The sequence below is a fragment of the Macaca fascicularis genome, chromosome 1 (genome assembly GCF_037993035.2).
Source record: "Macaca fascicularis isolate 582-1 chromosome 1, T2T-MFA8v1.1".
Taxonomy (NCBI): Eukaryota; Metazoa; Chordata; class Mammalia; order Primates; family Cercopithecidae; genus Macaca; species Macaca fascicularis.
In genome coordinates, this window is record NC_088375.1 from 205,961,756 (window position 1) to 205,980,007 (window position 18,252).

At 39.9% G+C, this 18,252-nt stretch overlaps 1 protein-coding gene across 50 annotated transcripts in view; it reads right to left on the reverse strand.

The window, feature by feature from the left end:
• The window catches only part of EPB41 (erythrocyte membrane protein band 4.1), a 232,990-nt gene that overhangs the window by 53,265 nt on the left and 161,473 nt on the right, over positions 1-18,252 (reverse strand). For 15 of the 50 annotated variants that reach the window (XM_074014542.1, XM_074014620.1, XM_074014618.1 and 12 more), the window contains 2 exons: positions 14,902-15,110; positions 3,035-3,211 (listed from right to left, as the gene is read on the reverse strand). In XM_074014542.1, the coding sequence (XP_073870643.1) occupies positions 3,035-3,211; positions 14,902-15,110 (386 nt within the window). Of the gene's footprint in view, positions 1-3,034; positions 3,212-8,094; positions 8,158-10,046; positions 10,089-10,250; positions 10,308-14,901; positions 15,111-18,252 lie in introns of all 50 variants that reach the window. The other 35 variants (XM_074014591.1, XM_074014580.1, XM_074014552.1 and 32 more) reach the window with 6 other exon arrangements.

An 18,252-nucleotide genomic window follows, 5' to 3' on the forward strand; every position in this document is an offset into this window, starting at 1 on the left:
GAAAACTTCTAGAAAATACGCAGTTATAGTTTGCAGACTGGGCTAACCAGGTGAAACAGCGACAAGGCATTTTCTCATGGAGTCATAGACTTACAGAATTTTAGAGTTCACAGGGACCTTAAAGATCATCTACTCCATAAACTGAGGCCCAATATGATAAATTACTTGTTCAGAATTGTTCAATTCGGTTTTGACTAGCCAGACCCTCTAAATCAAATCAAGCCACAACCAGAACTACTAGACCCTTTATGACTCTTATTAGTAGAGATACATCAAAATTAAGTATCCTACTGACACTGAAAACAGTGGTCTTGCCCAGAAAGCATAGTTATTGTCTCAGTTCAGGATACATGCTCTAGATTTAGAACATAAAACTAATGTCCATTTATAGAAAATGGAGGCTGAGAGGACAGTAAGTAGCAAACAATAGCATCCTATCATCCCTGGTATCTCTATTTAGCTGCCCATTACTCAGGTATTCTCCAGCCTTATTTGTGAAACTGGTTCAGCTCTGTCTGGAGAACTGTTAGCCAGTTTTAGTCACACTTTGAAAAATACAAAAAGTACCCTTTGTGAACCAACTTTTTTTTTTTTTTTTTTTAAGACGGAGTCTTGCTCTGTTGCCTAGGCTAGAGTGTAGTGGCGTGATCTCGGCTCACTGCAATCTCTGCCTCCTGGGTTCAAGCGATTCTCCTGCCTCAGCCTCCCAAGTAGCTGAGATTACAGGCACATGCCACCATGCCCGGCTAATTTTTTTGTATTTTTTGTAGAGATGGGATTTCACCATGTTGGCCAGGCTGGTCTCAAACTCCTGACCCTCAAGTGATCCGCCCGCCTCAGCCTCCCAAAGTGCTAGGATTATAGGCGTGAGCCACCACGCCCAGCCTGTGAACCAACTTTTACTACCTTCTCCAGTTCCAGAAACTAAATAATAATTTGGATAGTTTACCATAAATTCTGAAAATTAAAAAAAAAAAAAAAAGTTTTAGCCAGGTGCGGTGGCTCATGCCTGTAATCTCAGTACTTTGGGAGGCTGAGGCAGGTGGATCGCCTGAGGTCAGGAGTTCGCGACCACCCTGGCCAAGGTAGTGAAACCCCATCTCTACTAAAAATACAAGAAATTAGCTGGGCGTGGAGGCAGGCGCCTGTAATCCCAGCTACTAGGGAGGCTAAGGCAGGAGAATCACTTGAAGCCGGGAGGTGGAGGTTGCAGTGAGCCGAGATCATGCCATTGCACTCCAGCCTGGGCAACAAGAGCGAAACTCCATCTCAAAAAAAGAAAAAAAAAGTTTTAAAATTATTAAAACATCACTTTACCTTTTTTAACTAGAACTGCTATTGTTTTTGGGGAAAAACAAGCACATAATTTTTAAATCATAATCACTTATTGAGTGATTGTGACTATATAAATATTTCACTTGTACTGACTAAAGAAAAAACTTTTGGGGTATATGTTCATGGTAACTTTCAAGATATTTTCATTAAATGTTTAACAGATTCATTTATTCAGATGTAGGATTTCTTTTTTTCTTTTTCTTTTTTTTTTTGAGACGGAGTCTCACTCTGTTGCCCTATCTGGAGTGCAGTGGCTCACTGCAATCTCCGCCTCCCAGGTTCAAGCAATTCTCCTACCTCAGCCTCCTGAGTAGCTGGGATTACAGGCATGCGTCACCATGCCCGGCTAATTTTTGTATTTTTAGTAGATACGGGGTTCACCATGCTGGCCAGGCTGGTCTCGAACTCCTGACCTCGTGATCCGCCCACCTCAGCCTCCCAAAGTGCTGGGATTACAGGTGTGAGCCACCACACCCGGCCCAGATGTAGGATTTCTAAAATAGGTAATGATAACAATAAAAGAAAAAGAAGAGCCCCTGAGCTCTAATTGTGACTATCTCACACAACAGTGTATTAAAAGTTTAATGTTACTCATAAAGATAAAATAAATAGTTTTCCTTTTCCTTTCTTTTGAGACAGGGTCTCACTCTGTCACCCAAGCCGGAGTGCAGTGGTGCAATCATGGCTCACTGAAGCCTTGGTCTCCTGGCTCAAGCAATCCTCCTGTTTCAGCCCCCTGAATAGCTGGACTACACAGGTGCGCACCACTATACCTGACTAATTTTTGTAGAGATGGGGTTTTGCCATGTTGCCCAGGCTGGTCTTAAACTCCTGGACTCAAGCGATCCACCTGTCTTGGCCTCCCAAAGTGCTGGGATTACAGGCATGAGCCATGGTGACCAGCCCACAGTTTTTCTAAAATTGAAATACAATAATTAATATTTGGAGATCTGAATTCTCTGGCTTAGGGGGCTCCTTGGTTTACTATATAATTGTGGGGAACCATTCAGATATTTCTAAGTTGTGTAAATGTTCAAATAAAGCTTTTTTTTTTTTTTTCCGAGACAGAGTCTCACTCTGTTGCCCAGGCTGGAGTGCAGTGGCATGATCTCGGCTCACTGCAAGCTCTGCCTCCCGGGTTCACGCCATTCTCCTGCCTCAGCCTCCCAAGTAGCTGGGACTACAGGCACCCGCCAACACGCCTGGCTAATTTTTTTGTATTTTTAGTAGAGACGGGGTTTCACCATGGTCTTGATCTTCTGACCTCGTGATCCACTCGCCTCGGCCTCCCAAAGCAAATAAAGCTTTTTAAAAAGACTAATCTCTTTCCTATTTTGACTTTCTAAATTTAGTAAACTTTCGAGTCCCTGAAGGCACAGTTTGAATACAAATAAACCTCTACTGGCTTATGGACAGTTTATAAACAATCATTAGCCAGAAGCATGTAGCTGCAGAGATAGTTCTCAGAGGCTAATCATCTCCTGGTGGCTCCAAATGGCTCCTACAATTGGACTGGGTAGCCTATATGACTTTAAAAAAAGTAAGTATTTGATTACAAATGCCTTAAAGCAGCAATGAATATAGTGAGGCACCAAATCCAAATTTCAGCTCTAAGCTTTCTCTCAGATACAGAATATTCATACATAAAAACATTTATTCCCTCCATTTTCACAATTGGTCATGTGGACAAAGTACTCACTCCTTCTCCTGTGGGGATTTGCCCATTGACGTTAAGAGTTCGGAAGGGGGAGTGAGTGGATAAGCGTTTATCCCATTCACTAGGCCGTGGTTCTGGTACAGACTCCATGAAGTTCTTTTTCAGCTCACTGATGCTAGCATGATGTTTTCTGATCTCCTCTTGACTCTTGTCTAAATCCTATAGTTGAAAGGACAAAGATGCAAAACAATACGTAATCAGGACAAACAACATAACCAAGGGCAACCCGTCAGAGACTGGGCACTGGTAGAAAACACACCACATCCAGGACAGATGTTACTAATCTGCATTCAGATTATAAATATACAACATGGTATATTTGCTTGCCTTTTTTTTTCTTTAAATAAAGTGCTTTTCTTGGAAGCTGTGAAGTATCACAACTCCATAGCTGTTAGCAGTTATATAACCCATAAAGAACTCACGCCTTAATTTATGACTCTTCTTCCCATGTGACACAGCACTAGATCTCTAACTCCTCATCCCAAGAAGGTAGTTCCACAACTCAATTAGCCTCAGCTTGATAAGAAATTATTTTAGGCTCAGCTCAGGAGGATGGAGATAGCAATAGATAAACAAACTGTTTAATGAAGGCATGGTGAAACATACAATCCACCATTGACTGTCTTGTCTTGTTGAGCTGCAAACATACAGTATCCTTCTATTTCTACCTGGAGATGGTTTTACTTCTCTATTACTAGGTGGCTGTTTTTGCTTTTTGATAAACAAGAATAGCCCTTTTTTGATGTAAGAATTTATTACTGAAATTCCTAGTTAAAGGCTCCAGAGCTGACTGTTACTACCTCTGAAAAATCACCCAGAGGTATATAACACAATGACATTTTTTCTTTGTCAATAATATGCACATAAACTAAAACCCTTAGGCTTTCTAGCCTCTAACACCTTCACTTCATTACTTAGTACGACTCAAACCAGGGACCTCTTCCAATGACCTTCAAAGGATTGAGAGTGAGTTAAGAGTTCACCAAATACTTTATATATCTCCTTGACAATTTAAAATAACTCAACTGTTCCAGCAGATTAAATTTTCTTTTTAATTTTTGTGGGTACATAGTAGGTATATATTCTAGCAAATTTGAATATTGGGCAACCTGAGGTACAGGCAAGCTATTAAAGGGATATTCCAGGGAGAAATGAACAAAGCTTAGGTTAATAAAGCATGAGCTAGAAATAATATTCAGGTTTATGTAAAAGGAGGTATATAACAACTTTCAAAAAGGGGACTTGGCCAAAAATAATCTGGTAAATATACTTGAAGACAAAAATTCAAACGTTCTTTGTCCAACAACACTTCAAAAAACCTTAAAAGATCTATGCTTGAGATCAAAACATGTGGGAGCCCATCACTTGATGACTGCAAAAAATTTATTACATATCAAGGCAGCTCTGTATCCAAGAAAAGCATAATGCTAAATACATTTCCTAATATGCTGGGTGAATTTTGGATTTAGTCTTTCTTTTTTGGCTCTGTAGGAAACAGCTATATTGGGGTAAAAAATTAGAATTCATGTCAATAAAATTTTGCTTAAAAGTTTTTTCTGAGGGTAATACAGGTTTTAACTAAATAAAACTCTTTCAAAAGCAATGTCAAAGGGAAAACAGCATAAGAATAATCAGTGAGACAATTTTGATTCTGGAGATACTCATTCAGAAAAATCATTAACTAGTCTATTTCTTTTTATTTTTGCAAGACTAAACCATGTATACCTGCTTTAAGATCAAATAGAAAGCTAACTCCAAAAGGGCGATCCTGTAGCATCCAGAAGAGCATGTTTCGCATGTTGGGATGAAATGTGAGTATATTTTATGAATATGGACTTCGCTATGGGGAAAAGAACAGTTTGCACTTTTGTTCTAGCTGAAAGCAAGAAAAGCATGTCTAGTAGCTAAAGAAAAGCATGAACAAGCCCATTCAAAGACCCAGTGTTAGACTGAGCAACCAGACCCACCAGGCACGTAAGGTCCCATGGCCCAGCTCCTCACTGGTAATTAAAATCTGTTTGGGCCAAGACCAACTTAATACATTTGGGAAGGTTAAAAGTGTGAATAGAGCAAAACAAAAATGAGCAAGAGATGCTATGTAAAATGATAACTCTCTGAGTTAACCTCTTAATATAAGAGACTTGTGATTTGCTACTCTTCTTGCCTAGCTTCGGATTGGCTTGGAACCTGAGAAAATAAATATTTTGGTAAAACCAGTAGCTTCTGAGGGAGCTTTCTCCATCCTTCTTAGCTGGCTTTGTTGGAAACCTGTGGGGGCACAGAGTAAAATTAAGATCTCAAAGGGACCTGTTCCAAATAGAATTTGTCATAGACAACTTGCTACAGGTTCTCTCTGGGAGATGGAGGAGGCGGTAGATCTAAAAATGAACTCGACCTTATTTGTGCCAGAACAAAGCATTAGTGGGGGCGGGGTAGGAGAAGAGGGAGGAGGGATGCTTAAAAAAAAAAAAAAAAAAGCCTGCTGGAGTGACAGATAACTTGAGAGAACTTCCTTACTGGGGAAAAACTTTATAATAACTAAAGAATGATGGCCAAATTACTTTGGCTGTGTTCAGGTTAGACACTTTTTGATGCCTATCACTTCATAATTTTAGCAGCAATCAAACCAAACACTTCATTAAATATAAAATGTTCTCAAAAGGCAGTTAGTGGTTTTAATTTTCAAACACACTTATTTAGAAATCCCCTCTCATGGCTGTCAATGAAATGCTGAGGGAAAAACACATCACACACAGGGACTTTGTGAGTCTCAGAAGCCATAACACACCTCATGAAACAAATGACAAATATATGATTGGTACTGCAGGTTCCAGTTAAGAGGAAGCACTGAAGATGAACTAGTCAGGAAATATGCATGTTTAGAATTTCAAGATGTTACACTGCCAAATAAAGGAAATCAACCAACATTCACTATTCTTCCTAGTCTCTGAAGATGGAACTACTCAGGTCTAGTTTCAGATATGGGCTAAAACAAAGAGATCTAGTTGCTAAGTTTGAAATATCTGAGGATCCAGCCTTGAAAAACTTCATGTTAAACGAGACAAATATATGTAAAGCACTTGGTATTGCACCCACCATGCAATACATGTTTAATGAAGGCTGGGCATAATTTTTCTCAAAGCCTTTATACGTAACAAGTACTCAAAATACAGATATTGACAAGGAATAAGATGAGGTTTAAATAATTATTAGAGGCTATATATTAAGCCAGAGATCTATCTAGTTTTTAAAGTTTAGGTTGGGTCCAGTGGCTCATGCCTGTAACCCCAGCACTTTGGGAGGCTAAGGCAGAAGGATCACTTGAATCCAGGAGTTTAAGACCAGCCTGGGCAACATATTGAGATCCTGTCTCTACCAAAATTTAAAAATTAGCTGGGCATTGTGGCGTGCACCCATAGCCCCAGCAACTCAGGAGATTGAGATGGGAGGATTGTTTGGGCCCAGGAGGCTGAGTGTGCAGTAAGCAGTGATTGTGCCACTGCACTCCAGCCTGGGTAATTCTGTGAGACCCTGCCTCAAAAAAAAAAAAAAAAAAAAAAAGGCCAGGCGCAGTGGCTCATGCCTGTAATCCCAGCACTTTGGGAGGCCAAGGAGGGCAGATCATGAGGTCAGGAGATCAAGACCATCCTGGCTAACACAGTGAAACCCCGTCTCTACTAAAAATAGAAAAAATTAGCAGGGCGTGGTGGCGGGCGCCTGTAGTACCAGCTACTCGGGAGGCTGAGGCAGGAGAATGGCCTGAACCCGGGAGGCGGAGCTTGCAGTGAGCTGAGATCGTGCCGCTGCACTCCAGCCTGGGCAACAGAGCCAGACTGTCTCAAAAAAAAAAAAGAAAAGAAAAAGAAAGAAATGCTCATTACCCTGTTGTAATTTTCAATGAAAGAACTAATTCCTTAGAGGATATATAAGAAAAACAACAGAAATTCAAGAATCTCCTTTATAGGCCAGGCGCGGTGGCTCATGCCTGTAATTCCAGCACTTTGGGAGGCCAAGGCGGGTGGATCACGAGGTCAGGAGATTGAGACCATCCTGGCTAACACAATGAAACCCATCTCTACTAAAAAATACAAAAAATTAGCCAGGTGAGGTGGCAGGCGCCTGTAGTTCCAGTTACTTGGGAGGCTGAGGCAGGAGAATGGCATGAACCTGGGAGGTGGAGCTTGCAGTGAGCCGAGATCATGCCACTGCACTCTAGACTGGGCAACAGAGCAAGACGCCATCTCAAAAAATATATATATACATGTGTATATATATATATGTATATATATGACCAATGTTGAATAAAATGGGAAAATAATCTCACAACTCTTATAGCAGACAGCATGTTGCTGTTTCTGAGTGGAAAACAGTGTGGTTTAATAGAGTTGGATAGATCCTCACATCTTGGCTTTCCAGTTCTGGGACTACAGGAAAATTACTTAATCTCTTTGAGCTTCAACTTTCTCATCTTTAAAATAACAATCCCATACCCACAGGCCTGTTTTTATGATTAAACTATCTTATAGTAACTACTCATTAAATGCTAGGCTCCCCTCTTTCCTTCTTATATCTTTCTTTTTTCCCCCCCGACAGTTCTTCTGTCATTTTTCTATTATCTCCAATATTTTAAGTCCATTTTGAATTCCCTACTTTTTCACACTCTCTTAGTTCAGAAAATGAAAGAATAGTGCAAATTTGCATCTTGGGACACATGGAAGTTTATACTCTTGGAAAATTAAGGGAACTTTTAGCAATGATGTAGAACTTTCTAACGGTGGGTAAAACAATGGAACCATGAGAGGTAGAGGTAGTCCCAATCATATATTTTTCCAGGTAAGTATGACAGAAACTAAAAAGAATCAGAAGGCGAGATGTTTGCATATCTTCATGTTCACCAACATGCAAAAGCATTTTAAACCTAAAGTTCCTTCATGCAATGGCATGCAAAACCAAATGCAGCAAAGAATGAAGAAAAGGGGATCAGCAAAGAATGCAGAAGGTTCCAGGCAACCAACTGAAATAAGCTTCAAGTTCATACAAACCTCCAACATTAAATTGCTATGTCTGATATAAATGTTTTCACCATCTAGTCTTTCTCTCTTTTTCTGTGAAAATGAAAGGGGGGAAAAACAGAAAAGCATAAAAAATTAAAATGTTGTTCTTGCGGGAAAAAACTGAAAATTGGCAAACCAAAAAATATTTAAAATTTAATGTCCACAGCGCAGCATATGCCAACATGAAATGGTCAGAGTCACAAGGACACACAGAGAACATGATTACCACGAGAAAACGATGACCTTGTTCATGAATGATGAAAGAATGTGATGATGTTATTCAAATAGACAGTGCTCCTGGCTTCATTGGCTTCTTATGTAACAAGCTGTTTTTTTTTTGTTTTTGTTTTTGTTTTTTTTGAGACGGAGTCTCGCTCTGTCGCCCAGGCTGGAGTGCTGTGGCCGGATCTCAGCTCACTGCAAGCTCCGCCTCCCGGGTTCCCGCCATTCTCCTGCCTCAGCCTCCCGAGTAGCTGGGACTACAGGCGCCCGCCACCTCGCCCGGCTAGTTTTTTTTTTTGTATTTTTTAGTAGAGATGGGGTTTCACCGTGTTAGCCAGGATGGTCTCGATCTCCTGACCTTGTGATCTGCCCGTCTCGGGCGGATCTCCCAAAGTGCTGGGATTACAGGCTTGAGCCACCGCGCCCGGCATAACAAGCTGTTTTATGTTCCTTTTTGAAATTGAACTGTTTGAGGGTTACCTTAAAACATATGACTGTAAAAAACACTGAAACTCCAGGTATCATGGAGTGAAGAAATGCTTTAAAAACATTATTTAGCTTTTGGGATGTATTTTATACTTAGTGACACTGAGTATAATTAGAGATTTTATAATCTCTAATTACAAAATCTAATAAAAAATTAGACCTCTTTTATAAAAAAGATCTAAGAAAGATTATCATTTTATACATGATCAGCCAATAAATATATTCAGTTAACTGATTCAAACTGATTCATCCCACTCTATAGATGAAAAGAATGAGGCACAGAGAAGTCAAACCCATAGTTATACACAGTACTGGGGCTGCTGCTACAGAGGGTGTTTTTCTGGAGACAGGGTCTTACTCTGTCACATAGGTGGAATGTAGTGGTGCAGTTGTGGCTCACTGCAGCCTTAACCTCCTGGACTCAAGTGAGCCTCCTGCCTCAGCCTCCCAAGTAGCTGGGACCACAGGAGTGTATCACCACGCCTGGTTAATTAATTAATTTATTTTTTTGAAGTGACGGGGTCTCCCTATGTTGCCCGGGCTGGTCTTGAACTCCTGGACTCAAGGGATCCTCTTGCCTCAACCTCCCAAAGTGCTGGGATTACAGGTGTGAGCCATCACACCCAGCTATGATGGTTTTCATTTTATGATAAATGTGTATAAAATATTATCATTCTAAGAATATGATGTCATTGTGAAATAGTTCTTATACATTTTTAAATATAAAAGGTTTGACTCTCACTGTTTAATGAAAAGTTTAATGAAACTTTTCAACATATAGTATAGGATTATGGTTTCTTCAGTTTATGTAAATATATGCGTATAGCTGTCACCCAGGCTGGAGCACGGTGGCATGATCTCAGCTCACTGCAACCTCCACCTCCCAGGTTCAAGCGATTCTCATGCCTCAGCCTCCCAAGTAGCTGGGACTAAAGGCGTGCACCAACACACCTGGCTCATTTTTGTATTTTTAGTAGAGATGTGGTTTCACCACGTTGGCCAGGCTGGTCTCAAACTCCTGACCACAAGGGATCCTCCTGCCTTGGCCTCCCAAAGTGCTGGGATTATAGGCGTGAGCCAATGCGCCTGGCCCATATCCGTTATTTGAAAGTATTAACAACTCCTGATTAAAAGAAATCAATGAAAAGAATGGATCACTGTCTTTTTAATGCATTGTAAGTCAGCATGGGTGAAATGGCAATGTAGCTTTGTGAAAGTGAAAAATGGCTAACCTTCCTCATTCTTATCAGATCTTCAGTTTTTTCTGCAAGCTTCTGTTTTGCCATAATTTAAAAAAGAAAGAAAAATGATAAAATGTTGCTCATTGAAGTTTGTTTGAACCTTCATTTTATAATTTTAAGGAAAAGGGAGTAAGGGAGAAGAAAAAAACTGAGCGGGTGGAGGGAAAGAGGAACAAGTGGCCTATTGGCACAAACCTGTGTTTGGTCACCATTTGAGGTGGGTACTGTCACCTCGATGTGGGTTTTTTCCACCTACATTTAAGAAATAAAGTAGTGAAAACATTTTAGGTTAGTAGGTTTCTATGAATAGTGTTGTTTCCAAATAAGCTGCATCTTTAAGCTGGTTGTGAAATACGCTGATATGTAATCATCATGATGCAGTCTTATGGAGGGTGTTACAGGGAAGGATATTACTCCCAAAAGTCATCTGTGTTTACCATCACATTTTCAAGGCTGAAAAGGTAACATGGATATCCAAATTATCAAAAAAGAAAATTAAGGTAAGTATTCTATTGATGAAGAAAATATATTTTTATACTTATTTATAAAAAAGTATCCACTTAAAAGAATAATTTAGGCTTATTTAATGCAATAGCCATGTTTTTGTTTTGCCTTTAAAAAATGATCTGGAAGTACTTTAAGTAACATTTAAAAACAAATTTACATATGAAGTTATCAACGTATGACATATATGACAGGAAGAAAATCTTTAGTTAAAGCACACATGTAATAAACCACATATGACACCAAACTGGTAAACACAAAGGATTTTGTTAGTTGAACAATATACTTAAGGAGGCACTTCATTCTTCAGTTTATTACACAACAAAACATTACAATAAACCCAATTTAAATTGTAACTGACACATGAAATTACTCCCAGGGCTGGTTATAAACAAGCACATGCAGGATTCAGCTGCAACATTCAACACACTGCAATCTTCTCTAGGAAGGTGGAGCCTATGTGTTTGGCAGAAGGGCAATATTCATCCTTAGTATTAATAGTAGAAAGAGAATAGCTAAGGTCTCCTGCCTAGCTTTGAAATACCTTTAGTAATGTCATTTTATACATAGAAAATGGAGTAATTATTAAAAAAAAAAAACAGGCTATTAAGAGGGAGCATAATAGAGTGAGCAACGCACAAAGCATTGGATATCTTAAATTAAAAAATTGATTGTTTTTACTAAGGGCTAAATCACTTTATATCATTAAGTTCTTTACAGAACCTCATCAATCTGTGGTGTTGATATTCTTTTTAATTACACTAAACAGCATTACTTTGGAATATAATGTCATTGTGCTATTTTCCCTAAACTGAGTCTAAAAAACCTGAGAGAGCTACAAAATTAGTGACACTGTCAAGTGTTAAGTTAAGTACACCCCATTACAGCACTTTAACTACCAGGGGTAATTAACCGTTTTGGGTCATTTCTACTTTAAGTCCCAGCATACTTGTTGTGTGGTCATTAACAAGTTTTTTTTACCCCCCAGAGCTTAAATTTCTTATGGATAAAATGGAGATAATGTCTTCCTAGAATTGTGCATTTAGCAAACAATAATGTTAAATTATTTTACAGGCCGGGAGCGGTGACTCATGCCTGTAATCTCAGCACTTTGGGAGGCCGAGGCGGGTGGATCACGAGGTCAGGAGTTTAAAACCAGCCTGGCCAAGATGGTGAAACCCCGTCTCTACTAAAAATGCAAAACAATTAGCCGGGCGTGGTGGCACGCACCTGTAATCCCAGCTACTCCGGAGGCTGAGGCACAGAATTGCTTAAACCTGGAGGGGCGGAGGTTGCAGTGAACTAGTATCGCTCCACTGCACTCCAGCCTGGGCGACAGAACGAGACTCCGTCTTAAAAAAAAAAAAAAAATGTATTTTACAAAGCTTAAATTCCTCATTCAAATGAATAATGACTTCTTTTTGCTTTGGATCTTTATCAATCCAATAGCAGAAAATTGACAGCCTCTACTTCAGTTTAAGAATTGAGGCAAGCCAGGCACGGTGGCTCAGCCTGTAATCCCAGTACTTTGGGAGGCCGAGGCAGGTGGATCACCTGAGGTCAGGAGTTCGAGACAATCCTGGCCAACATGGTGAAACCTTGTCTCTACTAAAAATATAAAAATTAACTGGGCGTGGTGGTGGGCACCTGTAATCCAGCTACTCAGGAGGCTGAGGCAGGAGAATCGCTTAAACCTGGGAGATGGAGGTTGCAGTGAGCTGAGATCGCACCATTGCACTCCAGCCTGGGTGACAGAGCAAGACTCCATCTCAAAAAAAAGAATTGAGGCCAAGTAGCAACAGTATTTCTGTGTATGCCCCTACATAGAACATTAAATGAGATAACAATATACATGGGGGAGATAGTACCTACTGCCATACTTGCAGAATAGACCTCATTAAAATGACAACAAAAAGCCATCTCTATCTCAAACTAATGTCAGATAATGAAATTTACAGTTACAAGGCTACTTTATCACTACTATTGCTTTATATAATAAATATGGCTTCAGGTAAATGCCATAGTTTTGTTTTGTTTTGTTTGAGACAGAGTCTTGTTCTGTTGCCCAGGCTGGTGTGCAGTGGCGTGATCTCGGCTCACTGCAACCTCTGTCTTCCAGGTTCAAGTGATTCTCCTGCCTCAGCCTCCCAAATAGCTGGGATTACAGGTGTCTGCCAGCATGCCCAGCTAATTTTTGTATTTTCAGTAGAGACGGGGTTTCGCCATGTTGGCCAGGCTGTGATCCACCCGTCTTGGCCTCCCAAATTGCTGGGATTACAGGCGTAAGCCACCGTGCCTGCCACCAGAGTTATTTTCTAACTGCTACATATAAAATCAGCTCAGAGTCACCCTTAATTCTGCCACCACCATTACTATAATAAGTTATCAGAGGTGGTCTTCAGTCTCATTTCAACACAAGTATCTCAAATCATATATTTATGTAGAATTAATTGGCAACAAAGACCCCCTATTGGCTTGGAAAGCTTATACCAGGTAGTGATCTCTTTACTCTGCCAAGTTCCCAAGAAAAAAGGGAGCCTATTGTTGAAGATATTTATGTCTATGATACAGGCAAAAAGGAGTAAAAGTAAGTCAGCAGAAAGCCAGAGGAATCTTAGCCACTAGGAAGATTCCCCTAACAATTCCAGTAAGCTAACACTTTTTAGTTAGTATAACAAATGGAGGGATAGTCAAAAGTGCCTGGTGAGATATTCTAACATCAAAAACTGAGGAGGTAGTCTAACATTAAACAGGCATTGTTGACACTGAACCTGAAGACCAATGTCATAAATATTTGGCTACGTACAAAAATGTAAACACCTACCATTCACTCAATCTGTTTTTCTCTTTGGACCCAAGGTAGTCCCAAATGGACAGTAAAACTGTATGTCATATTTAACAGTTTGCTTTTTTCTTTATTATTATTTTTTGAGACGGAGTCTTGCTCTGTTACTCAGGCTGTAGTGCAGTGGTGTGATCTGGGCTCACTGCAACCTCTGCCTCCCAGGTTCAGGGAATTCTGCCTCAACCTCCCCAGTAGCTGGGATTACAGGCACCTGCCACCACGCCCAGCTAATTTTTGTATTTTTAGTAGAGATAGGGTTTCACTATTTGAGACAGGGTATCACTTTGTCACCCTGGCTGAAGTGCAGTGGTGCAATCTCAGCTCACTGAAGCCTCCTCAATCTCTCAGGTTCAAGCTATCCTTCTGTCTCAGCCCCCGCAAGGAGCTGGGACTACAGATGTGCGTCACCATACCCAGCTAGTTTTTGTATTTTTTGTAGACATGGGGTTTCGCCATTTTGCCAAAGCTGGTCTTGAACTCCTGGGCTCAAGGGATCTGCCCGCCTTGCTCTCCCAAAGTGCTAGGATTACAGGTGAGAACCTCCAAACCTGGTCTAACAGTTTTTGTTTTGTTTTGTTTTTTTTAAACACAATCAAAACAGAGTTAGATTGTCCACTGCTCTAGAAATAAACTAGATATTGATCTGGCTCCAAAAGAACAAGGTTAATCCATCTGCCAAAGCGAGGACACTTACTAAGATCTAACTCAGTTTAATTTTTTTTTTAATTTCTTAACAGACATATAAAAATGTAATTCTCCTTATAAAGACTGCTTCTCATAATTCCTGTTGCCAACAGTAAGACCTATATTTATTTCAATAAATCTGAGCTAGCACTTCGATTCCATCACTGCTTAAATGTGTTTACGAAGCTTAACACATAAAAGGTCAGTCTAGTCACCGTCTAGGAAATCTGCTAATTAAATTGGTGATTTTTCAACACAGTGCAGTGACTGTGGATACAACTAACTCAGAACCATAGGTAACTCAGCAGTACAACCTCTCCTACATAATGGATCTTTTCCTTTTTGTAACGCTACTTAAGATTTGAGCAACCACATAGATGTGCTTTATGTAATACCTATTCGTTGGAAATGTTGTGCATACGTCCATCTTAGAAAATAAAATTATATTTTAATCACAATAGCAGAACTTAGTCTTAAAAATCTATGTAGCGATTCCTTCTAGATGAGTAAAAATTATTTTAAAAAGCAGAGGATCAATCATACTGGTGTGTTTTATAAGTTCATTTAGAAAAATAATAGTTGGGTCAAGGAGTGGGTCACCCTATAACTTCTGAGATAGCTTACAGTCTTATTGACATAACTCTATGAAAATATTTTACAGGTTCATGGGAGACATCTTCATTTAGAAAGAATGAGGAATAACTTTGTTGAGCCTATGAGAATAAGCAATTGCTTTGAACACGTTCCTGGTCAAAATGTTAAGGCTTCTAAATCACAAAGTGAGTTAGCTAAGTATTTGGACTGATGACATACCTTCCATGCTTCTGTGGGCTCTGGCTCAGCTTGCTCAGGTGGCTCGTCTTCCTTTTTCACTTCAGCCTTCACTGTTTCCTTCTGTGCTTTAGGGACCACTGTTTTTTTAGCAGAGGCATCTAGGACGCCACCTTCTGCAACCTGACCCTGAGCAATGGCGGGTGCAGAAGTGGGCCGAGGACTTCGGTCTGCCGAATCGACAGCTGCTGCTATGTGAGAAAGGGAAAAGGGAAGAATAAGTAAAGGCCAGAGCTACTGTATTATTTCAAAGTCACCAGGCAAAATAACTGTGAATCCAGGGCACACACAAATGTTACAGTGTGTAGTGGGCTATCATACAGAGGGTAAAAAATAAATCATTAGGTCTCTGCCAGGGAACTGACAGCAACAGGAAAGTTAAATGTACCATCAGTAGAAAGGCTAAAATGTGTTAATGATCATATTCCATGAATGCTGAATTCAGGGGAGACAGGATCAAAGAAAAGAAATAGAAAATCCATTTATCTTGTAATTTTAGTTTCAAAAACCTGCAATGTTGTCTATGGTGGGGAAAAAAGGGTCAACTAAATGTGATTTCTTCCATGAGGCCTTTTAAAAATAAAGATGTGTTCACTTTAAGGTTATTTCAGGAATCTAAAAATATATTGTAAGAAAAAAGAATTAAGTCTGATTTCTTCTGTAAGCCTCCTTGGAATGATTACAAAATAACTTGATAAATGGCTCTTCTGGTAAGACACGAACTACTTTCTGATGCTTGTAAGGACAAATCTTTGAATCAGATGCTCTCCCTTTTAATAATATATCCTTTGATTAAAATAACACGAACTCAAAATCTTTGTCAGTACTCAAACCTAAACAAAAATATCTTTTGAGTTCTGTCCTACTATCTCTCAGTCTTACCAATTTGTATTATAGCTCTTATTCTCTAATATATTTAGGGCAGTGGTTCTCAACTGGAGTAAATTGTCCCCAGAGAATATGTGGCAATGTCTGGAGACATTTTTGGTTGTTGTAACTGAGGAGGGAAGAGAAAGGAGGTACTGGCATCCAGTGCATAGAGGCTGAAGTTACTGAGGTTAAGAAACCTTAATTTAGGGGAAAAGCTATATACACTGTTTTAGAGAGAATAAACTATACAGGCTTATGATAAAATCTTGATCTTTTCTAAGAGCTAATTGTTGTGTTGGAATATTTGGTATCTAAGTTTTAGACAGCTTACTTCAAAACAATCACTCATACCATTTTTGTGGTTTTTATGTTAATTCTTTCAGGGATATAAAACATTTACACTTTGTAATAAAACTTCACTTATCTGACAGTATCTAGGAATAAAAGTGTTTTTCGACATTGTGTTTCTGATAGCATATTGTTATCCTCTTTTGTACTAAGACTTTTTTTTTTTTAGACAGAGGCTCTGTCGCCTAGGCTGGAGTGCAATGGCACGATCTCTGCTCACTGCAATCTCTGCCTCTCAGGTTCAAGCGATTCTCCTGCCTCAGCCTCCCCAGTAGCTGGGACTACAGGCGTGTGCCACCATGCCCAGTTAATTTTTTGTATCTTTAGTAGAGACGGGGTCTCACCATGTTGGCCAGGCTTGTCTCGAACTCCTGACCTCAACTGATCTGCCTGCCTTGGCCTCCCAAAGTGCTGGGATTACAGGCGTGAGCCACTGCGCCCGGCCAAGACTTTTATATTTTAATCAATTTGCATGGAAATCAGTAATTTTTATTATATACTTTCCTGCATTCTTAAACTGACTATAACTGAACATAATTCATCCTGAAATTTTTAGATTTATAAATTGTAAGGATCAGATAAAGGAATTCCATAAATCTGAACAGATAAAAACTTTAAATTCTCAACTACTTCATACAACAATATCAAGAAAGAAATGCTTGGCCAGGTACGGTGGCTCACACCTGTAATCCCAGCACTTTGGGAGGCCAAGGTGGGCGGATCACCTGAGGTGGGGAGTTCGAGACCAGCCTGGTCAACGTGGTGAAATGTCATCTCTACTAAAAGTACAAAAATTAGCCAAGCGTGGTGGTGGGTGCCTGTAGTCCCAGCTACTAGGGAGGCTGAGGCAGGAGAATGGCCTGAACCCAGGAGGTGGAGCTTGCGTGAGCTGAGATTGTGCCACTGCACTCCAGCCTGGGCAACAGAGCCAGACTCTGTCTCAAAAAAAAAAGAAAAAGAAAAAGAAAAAGAAAGAAATGCTCATTACCCTATAGTAATCTCCAATGAAAGAACTAATTCCTTAGAGAATATATCGGAAAAACAGAGAAATTCAAGAATCCCCTTTATTGGCCAGGTGCTATGGCTCATGCCTGTAATCCCAGCACTTTGGGAGGCCAAGGCGGGTGGATCACAAGATCAGGAGATTGAGACCATTCTAGCTAACACAGTGAAACCCATCTCTACTAAAAAGTACAAAAAATTAGCCAGGCGTGGTTGTGGGCGCCTGTAGTTCGAGTTACTTGGGAGGCTGAGGCAGGAGAATGGCTTGCACCCAGGAGGCGGAGCTTGCAGTGAGCCGAGATTGCACCACTGCACTCCAGCCTGGGCAACAGAGCGAGACTCTGTCTCAAAACAAAAAAAAAACAAAAAAAACCTCTCCTTTACCTTCCATGAAAAATCTGTGGCCTCTTGCACAGATTGCTACTACTGGGTTAGTACTAATAACTCTGGATTAGCACAGAGCTACTACTAATGGGTGCTTTAAGCAGTCACTGCAAGAATGGCAGATGGCAGACCAAACCTGACAACACAGGGGAATGTGACAAAATATTTTGCTCACAGTTGTGTTTAAGTATCATTATACATGTGTATTCACACCTCCTCTCAAAGAATTAATTCAACTATGCCTGGCATCACAGAAACATAGCCCATGCTTTCACCATGTGTTATTTTGCCACTTGTCTTTGGTTTCAATCCAGTACTAATATTGCAGAGCCAAATGATTTATGTCTTCAGCATTCCTAGCCTTGGCAATCTGTACTGTATGTGGAAAAGAAGGTATTAGTGTGGAAACTGACAGAAACACAGTTCAGAGATTGGAAAAATAATAACATTACAATAAAAAGCCCTGGCTGTGAAAGGCTGCATGGAACAGAGGCAAAAGCCAAATTATGAGTCTTAGGCCCAGACTCAGTCACACACAGTAGTGTGACCTAAGGCATGGAGCTTAATCTTACAAACTTTAGTTTAATCGTATGTAAAATATGGAAGATATTAACTCTATAATATCATGGTAGTGATCGTGGCTTTTTAAAACAGTTTTGAGACATAATTCACATACCATACAGTTCACTCATTTAAAATATATAATTCAATGCTTTTTAGTATATTTAC